The 20,612-nt window shown below is 46.6% G+C and overlaps 1 protein-coding gene across 2 annotated transcripts in view; it reads right to left on the bottom strand.

The window, feature by feature from the left end:
* Positions 1 to 20,612, bottom strand: part of DPYSL2 (dihydropyrimidinase like 2) — a 122,890-nt gene that overhangs the window by 28,575 nt on the left and 73,703 nt on the right. For both annotated transcript variants that reach the window (XM_032144501.2, XM_032144502.2), the window contains exons 4-7: positions 5,333 to 5,497; positions 2,980 to 3,041; positions 2,363 to 2,443; positions 1,718 to 1,786 (exon numbers count right to left, since the gene is read on the bottom strand). In XM_032144501.2, coding sequence (XP_032000392.1) covers positions 1,718 to 1,786; positions 2,363 to 2,443; positions 2,980 to 3,041; positions 5,333 to 5,497 — 377 coding nt within the window. The remainder of the gene's footprint in view (positions 1 to 1,717; positions 1,787 to 2,362; positions 2,444 to 2,979; positions 3,042 to 5,332; positions 5,498 to 20,612) is intronic.

Below are 20,612 nucleotides of genomic sequence, written 5' to 3'. Positions count from 1 at the left end.
CTCAGCTGACACAGGGGCCTGCCTGCCTCCCTCATCCTCGGGCCGGCGCCAGGCCACCCTTTCAGCTTTTAGCACGCATGAGAAGGTTGATAGCTACAAAAGGGCCTGCATCCCTGGCCTGAAGCAGGAACGTGCAATCCTGAAAATGTCACGGCTTCCATCCTGTCATCTGGGGAAAGGAAAATGTCCTCAGGGCCTCAAATGGTACTGAAAGTGTGTTGGAGCGTGCAGTTCTGTGTATCTGCCTCTGCGTGTGTATCTATGTGTCTGTGTATGTCTATGTGTCTGTGTGTGTCTAGGTGTCAGTGTCTGTGTGTGTGTCTATGTGTCTGTATGTCTATGGGTGTGCGTGTGTGTGTGTGTGTAGGTGTCTGTGTCTATGTGTCTGTGTGTGTGGCTATGTGTATGCATGTGTGTCTATGTCTGTTGTGTGTCTATCTGTCTGCGTGTGCCTTTGTCTGTGTGTACATGTGTGTCTATATGCGCATATGTCTGCAGCAAGAAGGACAAAACAAAGCGTGAACCCTGGCTGTGTGCAAAGCATTCCGAGTGGCTCCCACTCTCCTCCTTCTGCCTGTCTTGACTCCTTTCTCCTCTTCCAGCCTCATCCCTTCCCCTCAAGTCTGAAAGTATCCCAACCACCCCCTCCTGCACCCGAGGCAGTACACAGATGGTGCCTTCGCTCCCAAGCCCTCCTGAATCCACTTCCTTATCACAGGGACCGGCTCCCCTCCCAAACTGGCACCAACATGACCACATCCCGAACTCAGGGTGGCAGCATGGTGCTGAAACTCAGTGACTCAGTGGCCACAGCCCTGCAGGGAGCTCTTGCCAAGCTCCTCCCTCCCAGGCTTCTGGAGCCTCCTCACTGTCAGCCTCCACTCAGGCCCTTGGTGATCTGACCCCCCTGCTCGACGCCAGTCCCTTTTCTGCCACTTCCTCCCATAAAGGGGAAATCCTGGTGGTTCCCTGGAGATTTCCCCATTGCACGCTTCACTCAAAGCTGCAGGCTGCTCCCTAGTCAGGGCCCCTAGAGCCCGACATCCAGCCTGTCATTAAGGAGCCAACTTCTGAGAAGTATTTCACAGCCACAAATTCTAACTGATGAACACAGGTTCAACTAAGACATGTGCACCCTCCCTTCGAACTCGCACACCTCACCAAGACGGTAAGCCTCCACCTTTGAGCCAGTACAGGCCCCTGCTCTGAATCTTCCCTCTACAATTTTAAAAGGTTCTGTCTACCAGACTCTGCGTATCATGTGATATACTGTGCAGGGTTACCTTGGAAAAACTTACAATTCCTCATATGCCTTCTAGGCATTTAGAAGAGATTTTCCATCCTTCCAACTATGTTTTGGTGAATTTTGGTAAGATCTTGGAAACCATAAGTTGTGAACCACTAAAATCTAGGCTGCAGGATGCCAACGAAGAACTGTTTGTGTCTATACAAGCAACGGCTTGAAGAATTACAGACAGAAAGAGGAATCTTCCGGCAAAACAGTCCATACCACCTTACCCTCAGGAGCAATCTAACACTTCACTTTGCCTATGTAGACAGACAGACAGACAGACACACATATGACCCACAGCTTCTCAGAAAGACCACAGTCAGCATCAGAGAAGCCCCCTTCTCAACAGCAGGAAGTGGGTTCCCTGCGGCTCTGCGCAGTGCCCAGGGGACACCGATTCACGCATTCCGCTTGGTGGACAGTCACCTCCTCGGGTCGGCTCAGCACATGTCCCTCGGGGCCCGTGATGCCCAGATCCAGGATCCTCTGCTGCTCCTGCAATGTTTAGAGAAAGCCAGGCTGTGAGGGAGAGTGGATTTTGCACAGCTCTGATGGCAGAGACCCGGGCATGCAGTTATCCGGGCAAGATGGAAAATTACCACTGCCGATCATTCTGCCCTCATCCCAAGAACTCATGAAGAGAAGGGTTCGCTGCCCTGTTCCCAGTCCCGCCTGAGCAGGATGGATCAGTTACAGGCTCCCAAAACCCATTCAGCTGTTCCCTGGGATGCTGACGGCTGGTGCATTTGCCACCTTCAGCCACGGTGTAAAATGCCTGTGTGTGAGGTGAGGGTTCCTGTAGCCCACCCAAGGCAGCTGCGTTACAGCGCCGAGAGAAATGGCCTCTCTCTGCAATGGTAACTGACTTAGATGTTCTGTGGCACACACGGAGAGGCACGTGTGTCACTGGCATTCACGTCATGGGTGAGACTGAGCAGAGCTCCAGCAAGGGAACACCAGGTCCCTCTCCTTTTCCACCTTGGTGTTAAGCTACAGATGTCGCCTCCCTTTCTTGAGCCTGGCTCTCACCCTCCAGGTGATGAAGAAATGACGAAAAAGCAAGCCCTGTACCTCTGCAATGATGTCACCATTTTCTGCGTGGACTTGGGCTATGGCGCCAATATCCCGGATCACACTCAGTACTTCATAAATCTGAGAGAGAGACAAGGGTGGGATCAGAGACAGGGACTTCCATCTTCCTATTCACAAGGACAATCATCTCCCCGCCAGCAGCATTTCTGGGATGAGAAACAGGACACCTAGGCGATTCTATTAGCCTGGCTTTTTTTGACATGACGAGGGCAATGTTTCTGGCCACATTTGATGGAGAAAGACCCCTCAGAAATTAACAGAGGCAGTACAACTTAGCAGGACGTGGACCAGGAGTGAGAAGCTCTTGGATGACACCTGGCTCTGCACTAGGTTTGCTAAGGAGGTTCTGAGTGCCACTCCCACACACGCTGTGCTGGGCAGAGCCTCAGATCCAGGGTGGCGGAGTGGCAGTGCTGGGGTCCAGGGCACTGGGTTCATACTCTCTTTCGAGGCTCAATTACATCAGTAACTGCATCCACCAGCCACTTCCCAGGAAGCTAGGAAACATGCATACATTGGAGACTGCTTTCCCACACAGCCACAGCCTGAAGGTACCAAATGTCAGGGTGCCTCTTCCGAAAAGCCAAATTGCTTACCTGGCAATCCGTTAGCTGGAAGCGATCTTTGAAAGCCATGTACACGAGGAAGGAATTTACCCCTAGTATAGACAAAATAGAGAGGTGCACTTTTAATAGATAAACCAAATAACCAAATAAGGGAATAAGAAAGTGATAGTACTGTCTGTGTGTGTACGTGTGTGTGTGTGTGTGTGTGTGTGTGTGTGTTTCAGTACAGAGAAAGAGAAAGGAGAGAAATGGAGACACAGAATGGTAAAGGAAGCAGAGTACAAAATAACCAGTGAATGTGGGATGAAGATGCACAAGGATGCTTTTTAGTATTCTTATAATTTTCCTGTAAGTTTACAAGTATATCAAAATTAAAAGTTGCCAGTGTTTGCACATCCATGTTCATAGCAGAATTATTCACAATAGCCAAAAGGTGGAAGCAAAAATCAAGCCTCCATTAACTGATAAATGAATAAGCCAAATGTGGTCTATCCATACAATGGAATATTATTCAGCCTTTAAAAAGGAAAGACACCCTGACACATGCTACAACATGGAGAAACCTTAAGGACATCATGGTAAGTGAAATAAGCCAGTTGCAAAAGGACAAATACTACATGATTCCACTTGTATGAGGTCCCTAGAAGTCAATTTCACAGACGGAAAGTACAACAGCAGTTGCCAGGGACTGGGGTGAAGGAGAGTGGAGAGTTAGTGTTTAATGAGTGAGTGTAGTGTTTTAGTTTTGGGGTCCTGTGGATGGAGGGTGGTGACGGTTGCAACAACATTATGAGTGTATTTTAAAACAATGAACTGCACTCACACTTAAAAATGGTTAAGATGGTAACTTTAATGTTATATTTATTTTACCACAGTTAATTTTTTTAAGCTGCCTCTACCAAACAAGTCTGTTGCGACTGTAACAAGAAAATGAATTAGAAGTTTCTGCCTATGAAGAACTGTGATAAATGTCTTTTCTTTGGCAGACAGACTGCCTTCCATGCTGATTTTTAAGAAAATGATTTTTTAAGTAAGAAAAGGTCCATTAGTTCAACAAGCAGATGTTGCAATTCTCATCCTGGCGTCTTGGAGTTCTTGCCTCCCTAGGCACCAGACCAAACATCCCTGCCCAACATTCATCACAATTTTAAACAATTGTCCTGACAACCTCGCAGCCTTGGAGCTTAATTCAAGCCACCTGGGGGGTGCTGGGAGCTGCCTGAGTTAAATGCCTCTGGACATCCTGGCCCTTCTCCCGTTGCCAGGCAACAGTTACCATGGTAACCCTCCTGCCTGGTTTGGAGCAGATTCAGTCTAAGTATCCACCGCTAAACCACTTGGAGTCTCTGCATGCTCAAAAGTGAGAAAAGTCAAAGGTTGGTTACCTATTTTCTTTTATGTGGAAGCTTTGTGCTGGAAAGAATCTTAGAGGACATCTAGTCCAAGACCCTCAAATATGAGAAATGTTTAAAAAACTGAGACCCATAAAATTTCAGCAATTTACCCAGGGTCACACAGTTAGCCTGTGGAAGATCAGAGAAATAAACCCAAGACTCTTGCTTTTCATTCCGGGGCATTTTATATCATTCTAGTACCTAGAGATTTCCCTCTTGCCATGTCACTCACAGCACATGGTGCTTCTGAGCCTGGAAGTCCCAGAACCCTAAAGCAATAGGTGTTTCCCTGAACACTAAGATCCAGTGAAGTTAATCTGGTCTCTAGCCAAGCCCAACGAGACCCAGGAAGACGATGTGGACTGGCTCTTCCCCGCAAACCCCCGAGGTTCTTGTTGACAAGAGTCCCAGAGGCACCTTGAGGTGGTAAAGATTCCTCCTGCCTCTCTGTGAATCTTTCCAATCCCTGGAAATTTGTTCTCCAAAATAATTCCAGGGAAAGGGAAAGCCCTCTCAGGTTGTCACTCAGTTTTGAAGTGTCTCGTAGCCCTCAAATCTATCCTAGATCCATCCAGGTTTGTAGGAAGGGGCTGCCCAACACTCTCCTGAGACTGCCAAATCCACTGAGATATGTATTTGTTATCTTTTGAGGGTAAATCTCTCTCTCGGCAGCCTCAACTCCCCACCCTGGCTAGAGAGCACGGTGCTCACAAACCAATAAGCTGTGAGCAGCTGTCACCTAAGAACAGGTCCCAGCAGTAAGCCTCATCTTCTCTTATCATCAATGAAGGCTTATGTTACTGCACTGGCTAAGGCCACCTCCAATCAGCATGAGCTGCGGCCCAAAGCCCTCTCTCCTTCCCAGGGGCAGGCATGGGCATGAGGCACAAATGGGATCTGGAAGCATTATCACTTTCTTCCCAGGGCTGTGCCAGTTGATGGACTGAAGCGGAAACATCTGCAGAGGGCATTGACTCAGTGCAACCTACCGTGATCCTTCACAAGCGCCTCCATCTCCTCCTGGATGCCCTTATGCCACTCGCTGATGTCCACATGCAGAGAGTAGTCACAGCAGGACTTGCTGTCGGCCCATTCCCTCCACTGGTCAAAGGCAGCGAGCAGGCTTGTCCCAGGCTCAGGAACAACGTGGTCAACTAGAAAGAAACAGACATATGTTGTCATCACCAAGAGCCTCAAAGGCCATGGGCCAGCAGGTATTTTCCCACTTGAACCCTGAATAAGGCTTCTTGGGTTCAAAATCGAGATGGTGATCTCTACAACCAGCTTCTAAGAATCCATGTAACCCAGCTGATTATCCAAGAGGGAGAAAGCAGAAAGCAGAAACTTGGCATTGGATGATGTCTCCAGCGAAACCACACATGCACTGCCCAGATCTGATTTCCCAAAACCCCTGAAAGCTCAAGCATTGGGTGCATTTCACGGACAATGAGTCCTTATGGACAATGGCAGTGTCAAATGGCTGGGGAGCAGCCAAACCCTTCTCTGTGTTGAAAGCAGCTTATGAGATGCCCCCCGCCAGACGGCAGGGAACTTGAAGGTGCTGGAGCAGAGCCACATGGACCGGGCCTTTCAAAAGTTCCCGGGCATTACCTGCTCTCTCATTACCGCTCACATTTCTGCGGCATAATACCACTTTGTAATTTAAGGGAAATCTTTCATCTTAAGAGTTCAAAGTGTTTTAAAACTGCAGTCATTGTTATATTACTATGGAGGTAGGCTGATCTGGAAGACTGAGGACTTTGGATGCAAGCTGACCTGAGCTGGTTTCCTAGCTCCATCATTCACCTGCATGGTGTCCTGGGGTAAACTCCTCAATCTCCACTGCCCTAATTTCTGTGCTGCTTTAAAATGGGGATAATATTACCTAGCACATACATTTGTTATGAGGATTAAAGGAGACAGCATATCCATCAATCTTATGTCATTCCCTGATTTAAATCCTCCAATGGCTTCCCCCTGCTCTTCAGATAAAGATTCAAGTCCCCAGTAAGGTTTGCAAAATCCCGACCAGTGTGATCCTGGCCTACCTCTATAACATGATCCTGGACCATCTCTCCCTTGTACCCTGCTCTCCAGCTACACGGACCATTTTTCAGCTCCTAAAATATCTACCTGTTGCCTCCCACCACAGGGACTTTGCACCTGCTATTATCTCCCCTAGGTCTTGGAGAGCTCTCGCCCAGTTAACATGATGGCAGGAGGATTACCAGGACTATTACTACTTGTCTTCTGTACACAGTCACTAAAATACAAACTGAGATGATTTGTCCAAGGTCAAATCAAACTTGTGCAATAATAGAAATAAAAACCAGGACTGAACACTTAAAGCAATGAATCATTCTTCCTAAATATTAGATTTTCTACACTCAGGTAAGCAGTTCTGAGCTAAGAAAACATCAGTCCATGTAATGCTAGAGAGCTCAGATTTCTGAAGTGGATCAAATCTTGCAGATACTGCTAAATTCTGATCAACTGGGCTTGGCTTTGTATATGTCAGAAATATAGCCGTTGCACTTTGGGAGGCCAAGGCAGACAGATCACATGAATCAAGAGTTTGAGACCAGCCTGGCCAACATGGTGAAACCCTGTATCTACTAAAAATACAAAAATTAGCTGGCCATGGTGGCGCATGCCTGTAGTCCCAGCTACTTGGGAGGCTGAGGCAGGAGAATTGCTTGAGCCAGGGAGGCAGAAGTTGCAGTGAGCCAAGACTGTGCCGCTGCACTCCAGCCAGGGCAACAGAGCAAGGCCTTGTCTCAAAAAAAAAAAAAAATATATATATATATATATATATATATACACACACACACATATATATATATACACACATACATATATATATATACACACACACACATATATATACACACACACACATACAATATGGCCATCTAAGCTGAATTTTCTTTTGACAAAATTTACTTTTTTGTAAGTATTAGTGTATGTAATTAAATGGATACACGCATATCTGGTATCTGTAATACAGATAATGTTATCTAATAAAAACAAAAATGATGTCCAGTTTAAATGCAAGCTTATTCCATCAGTAAAATGCTGACATAGAAAACTTGACAAAATAATTCCAACTTTTCTTCTTAAGTGGTATGTCCCCTCATCAACACCCAAAAAAAAAAAAAAAGAAAAGAAAGAAACAAAGAAAACCATAAAAATATCACTGTGTAGCTATCAGTTTGGGCAGAATCCCCCTACCCACTCCCCTGGCTTCATCTCTTGTCCTCCTACAAATCACCCTTCAGAAGCAGCTAGAAGGATCTTAAACCTTTCATCAGACACTGCCATTCCCCTTAGTAAATCCTTCAGTAGCTGTCTACCATCCTTAGAGTCCAATTCAAACTCTTTCTCTTGGCCAGTCAGATCCGGTCCCAGTTGATATCTCCAAGGTACTCTCCATCCCCCACCTGCTCACCCACAATGGCCACCCCCGGCCATTCTTCACTTTGACCTGCCCAACCCCTGGGCAACTCCAAGCCTGTGCACAAGCAGCCCTCTCTCTCTGGAAACCCATTCCCCTCGCTCTTGACTTGGGCATCTCCTCATCCTTCTCACTGGGGCTATATGTCACCATCCCAGGGTGGCATCGTTTCTGAATCCGTTTCACTCATTTACTGTCTGACCCCTGACTAGAACGTAAACTCCCTCCGAGCAGGTACTGAATGCCCAGATCAGGGAAGAGCCAAATGAATGCTCTAAATAAGTGATGGAATGTTTCCTTCCGGCTCTCACATTCCACTTGCAATCAGGTCAAGCAGCAAAGGAGGGGCTCTCCTGGGAACCGGACCAGCTTTTGCTGCAGCAAAGACCCCTCCCCTCAACACTGCTCTGCCAGACCCTCACTTACGGAAATGCATTCCTTTCACTGGCCAGCAAAGGGAATGAGCAGAAATAATAATTTTTTTCTGATGATATGATTCTTTGAGTAGAAAATTTCAAAAATACAGAAAATTTTAGGGAAAGTTAATAATCCCATTACCACCACCACCCCAAAATCAACCTTTTCAAATTTAGGTGTATTTTCACTGCCTTTTTTCTATATATTATACCTTATTCTATTTCTTTATTTATAGTCCACTTTCTTCCCCCAAAAAGTTTAAAGGTGGTTTATAGAGATACATAAAATACAAGAAAATGTGATAAACCAGAAAGAGTAATGCAAGATAAAGCGGAAGAAAAATAATGGTAAACTAAAATCAGGAATGAGGCATGTATGTATGTGTATGTATGTACATGTGTATTTATATGTGTATATGTGCATGTAAAATACATGTATGTATATGTGGATGCATGTGTGTACATATGTGTGTGTTTGTATAGATAAATACTTGACATTTAGTCTTATACATTGGTTAAATTTAGAGTCAGGCTCTCTAGCCAATGTAAATAAGGAAGCCTGATATGTTTAACATATCTATTTCCTTTAAGATTAAAAAAACAAATCCCTCCTAAGAAGAAGGATAAGTACTGGTGACACTAAGACCCACATGCTCATAGTTACTGAATAATCCTTTCCTTCTACTGATTTATGATGACTTTAAAAAATACTTTATCATTATTATTACTAGATAACATATCTAATAATGTTTTAAATTCACGCATACTTTACAGAGAGACAATACCAGGTTCTGTTCCTGGGCTATTTTGCTCCATTCATCTCAATCAGTACTAAATAGAGAGCAGCTTTCTGATACTTTTTAATATCTGGTGGCAAAAGATCACTTGAGGCCAGGAGTTTGAGAAACCCTCTCTACTAAAAAACAAAAATTACTGGTGTGGTGGCAGGTCCTATAACCACTAAGAGGCTGAGGCAGGAGAACACTTGAACAAAAAAAATAAAAGCTCATTTCCTCCACAAGATGTTCTTCCCTTCTCCTTAGGCCAAGGCGCTCATTCCCATTGCAAGGCTCAAGCAAGCCATCTAAAGCCTTATAACCATCACCACAATCTAGATTTAGAACATCACCAAAAAAGAAAGGCTGTACCCACCTACAGTCACTCCCCACTCCCTCCTAGCCTGCTACTCCCAGCCCCTGGCAACCACTAGTCTACTTTCTGTCTCTGTTCCACTCACCCTTAGACAAAGTGGGGAGGGTGACAGACAAGGACAACTTCAGGCTGGTGACCGGACCCATGACTCCATATCCCAATGATGTGTCGTCAGATCATCTGGTGCTAGACTCCTCAGACTTCAGGGTGCACAGTAATGATCTCCAGTGTTCATTAAAACACAGGTTCTGGCCGGGTGTGGTGGCTCATGCCTATAATCCCAGCACTTTGGAAAGCTGAGGCAAGAGGATCGCTAGAGCCCAGGAGTTCAAGACCAGCCTGAGCAACACAGCAAGACCCTGTCTCAAAAAAATAAAAACAAAACACAGGTTCCCATACGTTACCCCAGAGTTTCTGATGCTGCAGGTCCAGAATGGGACCCAGTAATCTGCATTTCTACTAAGCAACCCGGGAGCTACTGAGTCTGCCTTGAACTACCTTGAGCATCATTAACTGAATGCAAATCTTTTCCCAAAACTTCTCCCTCCACCTCCATTCACTCCTGTCCATTTACCACGAGGGGCCTGTTTACTACACAACAGCATCATCACTTACAAGAAATAGCACGTTCCCTGGTTGCAATCCCATGGCTTCCTTGCATATCCAAATTCAGCTCTGGGGGTTATAAACCCTTGAAAAACTCAGGACCCAGACACAGCTGAGCACTTCGGGGAAATAAACATGCTTCCTTCAAGAGCTCGTGACACTCAGAAACGTGCCACGAAAAGCCTCCACATGTTTTCCCACAGTTCTCTTTCCACTGAAGCTCTCCTGGGAAGAACTGCTCCAAGGGAATAGGGCAGAATGTCATACTCACTTCCGGAGGGAGCAGAGTCCCCACTGAGGACACAAGCCTGAAAATGACTTGCACAGAGCTCACAGGCCTTTCCTCTGGTGACCTCCCTGAGCTTTCAGCCCTTGTAAGAGGGCAGGCAGTCTTGGCTACCAGGCTATATCAGCAGTGAAAAGAGAATGGGTTTGGGGGTCAAGGAGCCCCCAAATTCTAGTTTTTGATGCAGTACTCCCTCACTGTGGTTTAGCCTTTAGGAACCTCCATTTCTTTTTTCTTTTCTTTTTTTTTTCTTTTGAGACGAAGTTTCACTCTTGTTGCCCAGGCTGGAGTGCAGTGGCACTATCTCAGCTTACTGCAACCTCCGCCTCCCAGGTTCAAGTGATTCTCCTGCCTCAGCGTTCTGAGTAGCTGGGATCACAGGCGCGTGCCACCACGCCAGGCTAATTTTTTTTTTTTTTTTTTTTTTTTTTTAGTAGAGATGGGTTTTGACCATGTTGGCCAGGCTGGTCTCAAATTCCTGACCTCAGATGTTCCCCCCAACCTCGGCCTCCCAAAGTGCTGGGATTACAGGCATGAGCCACCGCACCCAGCCAGGAACCTCCATTTACTCATCTATTAAAAGGCATGAGCTGGGTTCAGTGACTCACACCTGTAATCCCAGCACTTTGGGAGGCTGAGGTGGGCAGATTGCTTGAGGCCAGGAGTTCAAGACCAGCCTGGGTAACATGGTGACACCCCAACTCTACAAAAAAAAAAAAAAAAATTACCCGGGCATGGTGGTATGTGCCTGTAGTCACAGCTACTCGAGAGGCTAAGTGGGGAAGATCGCTTGAGCCCAGGAGTTTGAGATGAAGTTTGAGCTATGACTGCACCACTGCACTTCAGCTTGGGCAACAGATCAAGACTGTCTATTGAGAAAAAAAAAGGGCGTAAAACCACATACCATGCAGTGCCGCAAAAAGTTTACATAATAAAGTGTAGGTAAAAGCACCTGGCAAAATGCCTGGCACACACTAGGTTTTCCTTCCCTCAGGATGAGTGACTGGAAACACCCTCACGGTCTGCGTGGTGGGCCTGTGAATCTGGTTTATGAGAGAGCCAAGAACATGCCCCAGGACAGTGGCCTGAATTTGCAAGTTACAAGCAGTCTCTGAAAAAGGACTATTCCTCTTATTATGACTTCTATTAAAACTGTCAAAGGACCCTACTGTTTTTTTTAACAGTTTTATTGAGGTATAATTCACATGCTATGCAATCACTCATTTAAAGGGTATAACCCAATGGCTTTTAGTTTAGTCACAGAGCTTTACAACCATTGCAATAATCCAATTTTAGAACATGACTCAAAAAAGAAACCTAGTACCCACTTACAGTCACTCCCCATTCCCTCCTAACACTGCTACTCCCAAACCCTGGCCACCATCAATCTACTTCCTGTCTCCATAGATTTGTTTATTCGGGACATTTCCTATCAATGGAATCATATAAGATGTAGTCTTGTGAGTCTGTCTGCTTTCACTTGGTGTCATGGTGTCATGTCGTCAAGGTTCATCCATGCTGCAGCAAGAATCAGTGCTTCATTCCCCTCCTGCCCCAAGCGGTTCCCTATTATTGTGTGTTTTGGATATTAACAAAGTGTGAGACACAAAGTAAATAAGCTGCTCCCCAAAACTTCAAATAGAAGACCCCTTTGGAGTTTGCCATATTTAAATGACCCTACTTTTAAATTATTTTTCTTTTATCCTTTTTCTTTTTTTGAGAAGGGGTCTCGCTCTGGCGCCCAGGCTGGAGTGCAGTAGCGCAATCACAGCTCACTGCAGTCCTGACTTCTTGGGCTCAAGCGATCCTCCCACCTCATCCTCCCAAGTAGCTAGGACCACAGGTGTGTGCCACCACACCCGGTTAATTTTATTATTATTATTATTAGTAGTAGTAGTAGTAGTAGTAGAGATGATAGGTCTCGCTATGCCGCCCAGGCTGGAACTTTTTCTTTGTAAAACTCACTGTAGACTCACATGCAGTTTTAAGAAATGACACAGACAGAACCTTCATACCCTTCACCCCGTTTCCCCCAAAGGAAACATCTTGTCTAATTATAGTACAATATTACAGCCAGGGCGCGACATTGATAGAGAATCCAATATCCTGAGTTTTTAAAGGGCTAGGCTGGCAGTATTTCTGATAAGGTCTCAAGGGGCCCTTTGTAATTAAAACCAGGGATGTCAGAAACACCTTCCCTGCAGTTCTAGTTCTGGAATTGAAGCAGTTGAGCAGGTACCACAGTCTGTAAGTCAGCTGGGGGTTATGAACGTGGAGCAGGAGGGAGGAGAGAGGATGGGGAGCCCTCCACCCTGCCCTCTGATCCCATCTTGCGGTTACACACGTGGAGCAGGAGGGAGGAGGGAGGATGAGGAGGCTTCACTCAGCCTGTGATCCCACCTTGGGGTTATACCCATGGAGCACAAGGGAGGAGAGAGGATGGGGAGCCCTCCACCCAGCCCTCCGATCCCACCTCAAGGTTACACCCGTGGAGCAGGAGGGAAGAGGGAGGATGGGGAGCCATCACTCAGCCCTCCAACCCCTGCTCGGGTACCCGCCAGCCCCTTGAAGCAAGGAGGGCCAGATGCTAAAACTCCTGTTGTCAGTGCACACACCTCCCCCTGCTCCCTGCATATTTACTCTATCAGCACTGCTCATCTCCAGGATCTTATTCCAAATAGTCACAGCCTCATTCTCCAGCACCATTCCCTGCTTTTCAATGTGTGTGCATCAGCCTCTCCCTTTTTCATCTCAGATAAATGAATCGACTTGAATTAAAAGCAAACCATCAGGGAGGCAGTAACACAAGCCACCCACTGGCTTATCTACGTGGCTTTCCCGAGCTGGCATCTACCCTGCAAAATGCCCTGCAAAATGCCAGGTGACCTCATCAACCAGGCAGGGAATGGCTTTTGTTGAAGGAGAGATAAGAGCCTTTGTGACTTGTGCTTGGTAGTTAGGATAACGTGGTTTTGCTCTGAAGAAAAGGGCAGAAAAGGAGGAGAAAGCACCTGCCCTTGAGAATTTAAGGGGTACCCACTGAAGAGGCACTATTGGAAAGACCAGAGCCAGATACCCAGGGTCCAGGTCAGTTCTACCACTTCCTCACCATGTGACTTTAGACAAGAAGTTCAAACTCTCAGAGCTTCAGATTCCTCAACCACGAAATGGGACTAATAATTAACTCAGGGTTCCAGGGTGTTGTAAACGAGAGAATATGGAAAATGCTTGAAAAACATCTGCTACATAGATGTGGTTTGATAAACACCCCCAGGAAGACAAAGTTATGTTCCTTTGTAAGAAAAACACCCATGCATAAAACACCGTGTAGTATTTAGGTGCCTCCAAAGCATGTGCCGCCTTACAGAATGAACTACTTGCCTTGTACAAATATACTGCTTCTCCCACAATGCTAAAGAAGCATTTTCCTAAGAGCTGGAACTATTTAGAACGTCTGTGCCCAAGTTTTTTCATCTATGAAACAGTAAAAATAACATACATCTCAGCATTTTTCATGAGTGTTCAATAAATGGTGTTTGCAAGCTGTAAGAGGCACTGTTCAAATATGACCAATTGCCATCCGTGTTTTCTTCTGTCTGGAAGAAGCAAGTAGGGGTACTGTTATACAGAAGGTGCTCAGTGCACACAGGACAGACCAAACATCACACCTGCCTCTAGACAACTTTAGTCTCTTCCTCCAAGGGACTCAGTCATGGAACTATGTGACTCAATACACCAACCCGAGAACCCCAGCATCCACTGGACACTGAAGTCCCAGGAGTACCCAGCTCTCCCATCGGTCCTCCCTGTAGACTCACAGTGCCTGGATTTTCAACGCCAGCCCTCCTGATGGATGGGGAGGGGCCAGGCCACCTTTGGTTAGCACACGCCAATGAAATGACTAACTGTAAGTCATAAACATTGAAAGGTGAGAGTAATAGTAAAAACCATTCTGATTTATTCAGCACCTCTTATGTGTCTGGTATGACTCTAAGCATCTTCCATGGATTCTCTCATTTAATCCTCACAACAGCCTCCCGAGCTCTGAGCCAGGGTTGGCCCTAGTTTTCAGCTGAACAGAGAGTGAGATTAAGTAACCTGCTCACATTACTTAAAATGTGCCAGGCAGAGGGCCTGGGCCACAGAAGCTGCGCAACAGCCACACCTCCCGTGCCTCCTGCAGGTAAGGCTCTTGGCAGAACTCTGGATGGTGGTCAACCACGTGGCCTTGGCCAGTGCAGCCACTGACTGGCAGGGCTGGAATCTGACCCCAGAACGTGTGATTAAAAGAGAGCAAGAGGGCTAGTTAATTGAGAAGTGAAATTCAGTCTTATCCCTTCATATATTATAACTAAAGCAAGTGACCCAATTCAATAAACAGATAGGAAAACCGTGTCCTTAGCCTAAGGGTGGCAGGCATATGGAAACATGTTCTTCACTGCTCGGACCTTCAGGCACTTGAGTAGCCCTCTCCTTTCTCTTTCCTACACTTTGTTCAACGTAAGTTTGCTTTTAAAACTAAACCAGCATCTTCATATAAATCAAGTGGCGCCATCGGTCATTGTTCAGCATCTAGAAGCCCTGCTAGAATGATTATGACTAACTCTGGGGGAAGTGTTAAGGCAAGATCTGGTAAAACACTTATAAAACAAACAACCTCCTTTAAGTGATCTGGTGATCAGCCAGTTTTGGAGGAAACAAAGAGGTAGAAGATATAAACTGTGCCCTTAAAATGCCAACAGTCCAGTTAGGGAAAACAAAAACTCACTAAAAGATATGAAAGGGATACGGATAAAATGATCCTGAAGGGCCCTCCAGCTACCTAGCCTGTCCCCACCCCTCTCTTCTCATCAAGCTATGGAGGGAGCTGAATGTTCTTGACACCCCACTTCCTCGCTCTCATTCCCTCTTGGCCCACTGTACACTGGCCCCCATCCTGCCGGTGCCTGGAACCCGTCCCTGCCACATCCTAGCTCTGTTCCTTTCCTGTCTGTCCAGCTCCCAGACAGCAATCTTGCCAATTTACTTCCCATGTCTCAGAAAAATCTTCCCCTGGCTCTTCTTCCTCCACCCTCGTTTTCTTCATTTTTTATTTTTTATTTATTTTTTTGAGACAGGGTCTCGTTCTGTCACCCAAGCTGGAACGCTGTGGTGCAATCTGGCTGACTGCAGCCTTGACCTCCAGGACTCAAGCGATCCTCCCACCTCAACCTCCCGAGTAGCTGGGACCACAGACACGTGCCACCATGCCCAGCAAATTTTTAATTTTTTGTAGAGAAAGTGTCTCCCACGTTGCCCAGGCAGGTCTCAAACTCCTGGGCTCAAATGATCCTCCTACCTTGGCCTCCCAAAGTGCTGGGATTATAGGCATGAGCTACCATGCCCCACCCGCCCTCATATTCAATGCTCACTTGGGAGGTGTGTCCCACTCATTAGATTCCACTCACGCTCCTAACATTTATTCAAAATGTCCCGAGTTGGGTTTCTGAAGAGCGCAACAGCAGGGCCTTCCCCGGCCGGCAGGCATGGGGCTCCTGATCTCTCCCCTCTCCTCTGTTGTTTCCTCTCTCCTCCGTCCTGGCCAGCCCTTCTCCCTTTCTCCTGACCTCCTTCCTCCCGTCCCTTGGCATTCAGTCTTCCTCATCACTCACTGGTCTATGGATGTGAGGAGCAGTACCCTCTTTAGTCTCAGGAAAAACCCCGTGGTATGCAGCTGAAGCAGGTGGGCCTCTCTGGCGACTGTACCTGCCAGGACGGGCACCCACTGCACGAAGGGAGCCACTCATCCTGAAGCCTAGAGTGGGCACCTGGAGCTACCCACACCTGCAGCCTGCATCCCTGCCCACTGCTTCCTTTCTCATGGCCTGGGCCCTGGAATGAGGATGTCCCTTCCTTCCAGGCTGCTGGGAGAGGACCCTGGGAGGCCAGGAGTCAGAGCTGGAGACTGTGGGTGGGGAAGGAGAGGTAGGGAGCAGGCAGAGAGAAGGCCCAGATTCCAAACCCACTGTAATTTCACATTCTGAAGATGATGTCGCAGATGTATCTTGAGCTTTTCATCCCATTTTCCTGGATGAACACAGGCACACCCCTAGCTCCCCACCTCAGGGAAACATATCCACCTCTCTTCAGAAAGTTTCAAAAACAGGAATGGAACAGTTGAACCATTTTATAATTTCCTACAAGTTTACATTTATTTGATAGCAATAATATCAACCTCACATAGATACAGTGTTTTTAAGTGATTCACAAAGTGTTATCACGTACCTTATCTCATCTGATACTCAAACAAGGTAGGCAGGGCAGGTTTACAATCCTTACATCACAGATGCAGAGCCTGGGGGCCACGGGACTTGCCTGCTACTGTGCAGACAGAATGCAGGAGCTCAAACCCCAAACTGGGAGCACTTGGAACCTGCCTCCTTCTACAGCTTAAACCACCGCCTCCTTCTAGGCATTTCTATGCATAGCAGTCACCTCAACGATCCATGCCTAAATCCTTTTCTGTCACTGGAAACACATGCAATGGGTAACTTATGACCTTAACCCAATATGCATGAGAAAAAGCCAATTCAGGGCATCAGACAATGAGCCCAAGCGATCCACCCGCCTCGGCCTCCCAAAGTGCTGGGATTACAGGCATGAGCCACCACATCTGGCCCATGCTCATTTTTAATCACGGAGTTTTTCTTCTTAATGCCACATTATCTTAGTCTTCCTAATTCAATTTTTAATGGGAGCCATTCTTGCGGAGAATCTACCATCATTTCCTTAACCATTTCCCTGTGGAAGAACCTATAGATTTCTTCCAAATTTCCTCTATTATACATAATGTTCTTATGAACATATTCATGCAAATAACTTTCCCCCTATTTTAAACGGTTTTCTCTATAGAGTCCTGGGGTTGGGATGACTGGATGAACTATGGTTCTTCATACAGACGGCCACATTATGTTCCAAATGTGTCACCTCTTCACTCTGTCACCAGCAATGCATCAGGATGTCACCCCAGACAGCGCTGCTTTTTCCATTTTCTTTGCTTACTATCTGAGGGGGTAAAACACAAAGCTCTTTTCACTCTACCAGGCTGTCTGTTTCAAATAAATGGCTACCTTCCAAGATCCAACTGGGGGACTGAGTCCTACATGAGAGATCAGATCAACTAGCCATACAAAGAAGTTACTGACAATTTTACAACCACATGATTAAATGGCTCTGGCCACCATCTTAGGTCTGGTGCCCTCTCAACCCTTCTCCCAGCTTCATCAACCTGAGGCCTAAGCGATTCCCAGCCCAGGCTGCCTTGTTAGGCTAGGCACCCCCCAACCAGGCCAGGCAGCAGCAGCAGCTCTGGAGTCAGGCCCCAGCCCCAGGCGCCTGAGTCCCTCCTTCCGGGTCCAGGGAGAAGCTGTGCTTTGTCTCAGCTCCATGTTTATGTTCACAGACAGACACTTAATAGGAAATGCCATCCGTAAAGCAGGATGACGAAATCATGGCCTGGGGAGAAGGCAAGGAGAGCCAACTTGGTTACAATGCAAAGCTTCAAACTTCAGGTCCGTGCAGAATTTCTCCAAGAGATGTTGAAATCCTTGGCTCAGTGTGGGGCGACATCTCTGTTTCCTGTAATTAGACAGGCATTCTGCGTCTGAAAAAAGGCCACGTTTACAGCACCTCATATCCCTTCCACCAGTGGGAGAAACACGAACTTGGCTTCCAGTAAGTGTGTGGTGTTTCATTTCTGGAATTCCTCTAGGCCTTCCAAAGTCCCAAGAAGTGACTTCTCCTGGCCCCACCACCACCGTGTTCTCCAGAGACCTCATAGGCCCTCAAGCCTGCTGGCTCTCAAATACCCAGCTCAGACAAGGGGGCCTCAACTCCACCATCTGAAAAGCTGGGCTGAAACATTCTCTCACTAATGAAAGAAATGCTAGAGAGCCAGTAGAAACTGTGTGTGTGAGAACAGCAAGCACCCAGTGATTCCGTAACTGTCCCCTGGGAACTTTCTGGGAACAAGGACAGGACAGAAAGCCATGAGGAATCTACCATAGATGCTCAGGGCTTTGGCTCCAGAGCTCACCTGTCTGGGTGGAATCCTGGCTCTACCACTGACTAGTGCTAGGACCCTGGGCAAAGTACTCCTCGGTGCCTCAGTTTCCCCATCTGCAAAATAGAAATAGCAACAGTGCCTACTTCACTGTATAGGGATTAAAAATATGAACTTTGGAGTCAGAAAGCCTGAGTTTACACCCCAGCTCTACCATGGCTAGCTACAGAACCTTAGGACTCCTTACCCTGTCAGGGCCTCAGGTTTCTTATCTGTGAAATGGACCTAATAATAGTAGCTACTCACAGCATTGTTCTGAAATAGTATCTACGAACAGCTAACAACAGTAGGGCCTACAAAATCGTGTGTTAAATAGTAAAAACATACTTTAGGGGTGCCTTGAGGAGATAAACCTGCTGAACATAATCCCTGGTACAGAACTAGTATTCTCCAAGTGTTCTAGCACCTTCTAGTGCTGTTGTAGGGAGACAAGATACACCCTTCTATATCAGGGGATAGGCTAGGACAGAGGATTCCAATGAGGAAAAAAAGGGCGTGGGAAGGGACTGGATAAAGGCATGATTGAGGGAAGGAGGGCAGAGGGCCCCGGGCATGGAACTTTGAGTCACTCATCTAGCTAAGTCTTCTGCATGAAACTGCATACGACCCAAACAAGACAAATCTGTCCTGTTCACACAGCAAGCAGGCACTAATTGTAAAATAAGAGTAAATGCTAGAAAAGGAAGAAGCATAGAGACCCTCTGTCAACAGACATAAACACAGACCTTTCACATCCCAGGGCAGCCCCCAAATACGGGACACTGTGATGTAAACAACCTTCCTATCAAATGGACTGTATCCAACAGAATGTATCAGGAACTAATCAATTCACTTCTCATTCTATCAAAAATCAAATGCAACTAAAACTACCTATCAGAGCAGATAACAAAAATGATCCCTCATTAATAGACTTCATGTCACCCCACTTAAAAGGAAAGAAACCTGATGCTACAAGCCCTTGTGGATCCCATGAAACATCACGACAGTTATATCTCCAGCAGGCTTTGAAAAACTGAAACTCTTCTTCCAAAACCCTTAAGGATACCAGGAGCCCAGGCTGAGGTGGACACCCTAACTCTCCCCGTCCCTTTCTCGTGTGTGTGTCTGTGTGTGTGCACATAGGTGAGTGTGTACGTGTGTGTATGCCCATGTGCGTGTGACAGGGAGGAGGTGAGGAAGGATAGCTCCCTACTTCACTTCCTGGGTTTGAGGAAAGGCTGTTTTAAGGAAACAGACACTTCCCAGTTTTGACCACAAAGTCTGCCAGAAATAAATTCCAGACGATGAACAAATTACAGAAAGAGTGCAGAGAAGTAATGAGTGGCAGGGACCCTGCGGGCCAGGGTACAAGCCAAAGGTGCTTCCTACGGGGGCCAGGGTCAACAATCCCTGCCTGGCCAGGCTGCACTCTGGGGAGCTCCAGCTCAGCGAGGGGTGGCAGCCGGCAGCGTCCAGCCCGATGAGGTGGCCAGAGAAACATGTGAATAATGACACTTCCTCTGTTTGTTTCAGCTTTTGGTTGCCTGGGGCTACGGGACCACAGATTCAGAATTGGCTTGCCAAAAATAAGAGATTACAGGGCTGTACAGAACATCACAAAAAAATAACAGTCACCCCACAAGCTTCCACGTGCAAAGACTGGGTTTGACTTCGTTTTCCTTCCTGTTGGTTCCTTGCTGGGAAGGGAATCCGACTATAACTTAAGGACTTGCAGCCCCCACAGAAGAACACATACTTAAATACACAACGTGCAGAACTAAATGCTCCCCAAAAGCCCCAAAGCCATTGTTAATAACAGGAAAGAACAATGAGCAAATGAACAGACAGGGTCATGATTACTTCTTACTGAGTTCTACACACAAACCCCATGATTTGATTACAAAAATCCTTCTGTACAAACATGGATTGAAATAAATGAGGTAATGCCCACCCCTCTATTTCAAGACATCATTTATGGGCAGAGAATACATAATAAAGACAAGAGCACCTTGTTCAAATAAAAACTAGCGTGTACACAGGATGCTCATGAGCAAATGGACACCCGCTCCACCCTTGTACAAAAGCTGCGGCAACAGTCCCATTACATGGAGTAAAAAAAACAGATCCGCTGTTGGATTGAAACTAAACTCAGAAACACAATGCGTGAGGAGTCGGGTCTCTATTCTGTTTATTCCAAGGTTGCACAATTCTTGCATCCCCTCCAAATAAAGTCCAGCAGGGAAGGAAAAGTCGGTGATGTCATCTGTTGACTGAG

Source organism: Hylobates moloch, unplaced genomic scaffold (genome assembly GCF_009828535.3).
Source record: "Hylobates moloch isolate HMO894 unplaced genomic scaffold, HMol_V3 SCAFFOLD_22, whole genome shotgun sequence".
NCBI classification, from domain to species: domain Eukaryota; kingdom Metazoa; phylum Chordata; class Mammalia; order Primates; family Hylobatidae; genus Hylobates; species Hylobates moloch.
This window is presented reverse-complemented; position numbering and strand designations above follow the sequence as displayed.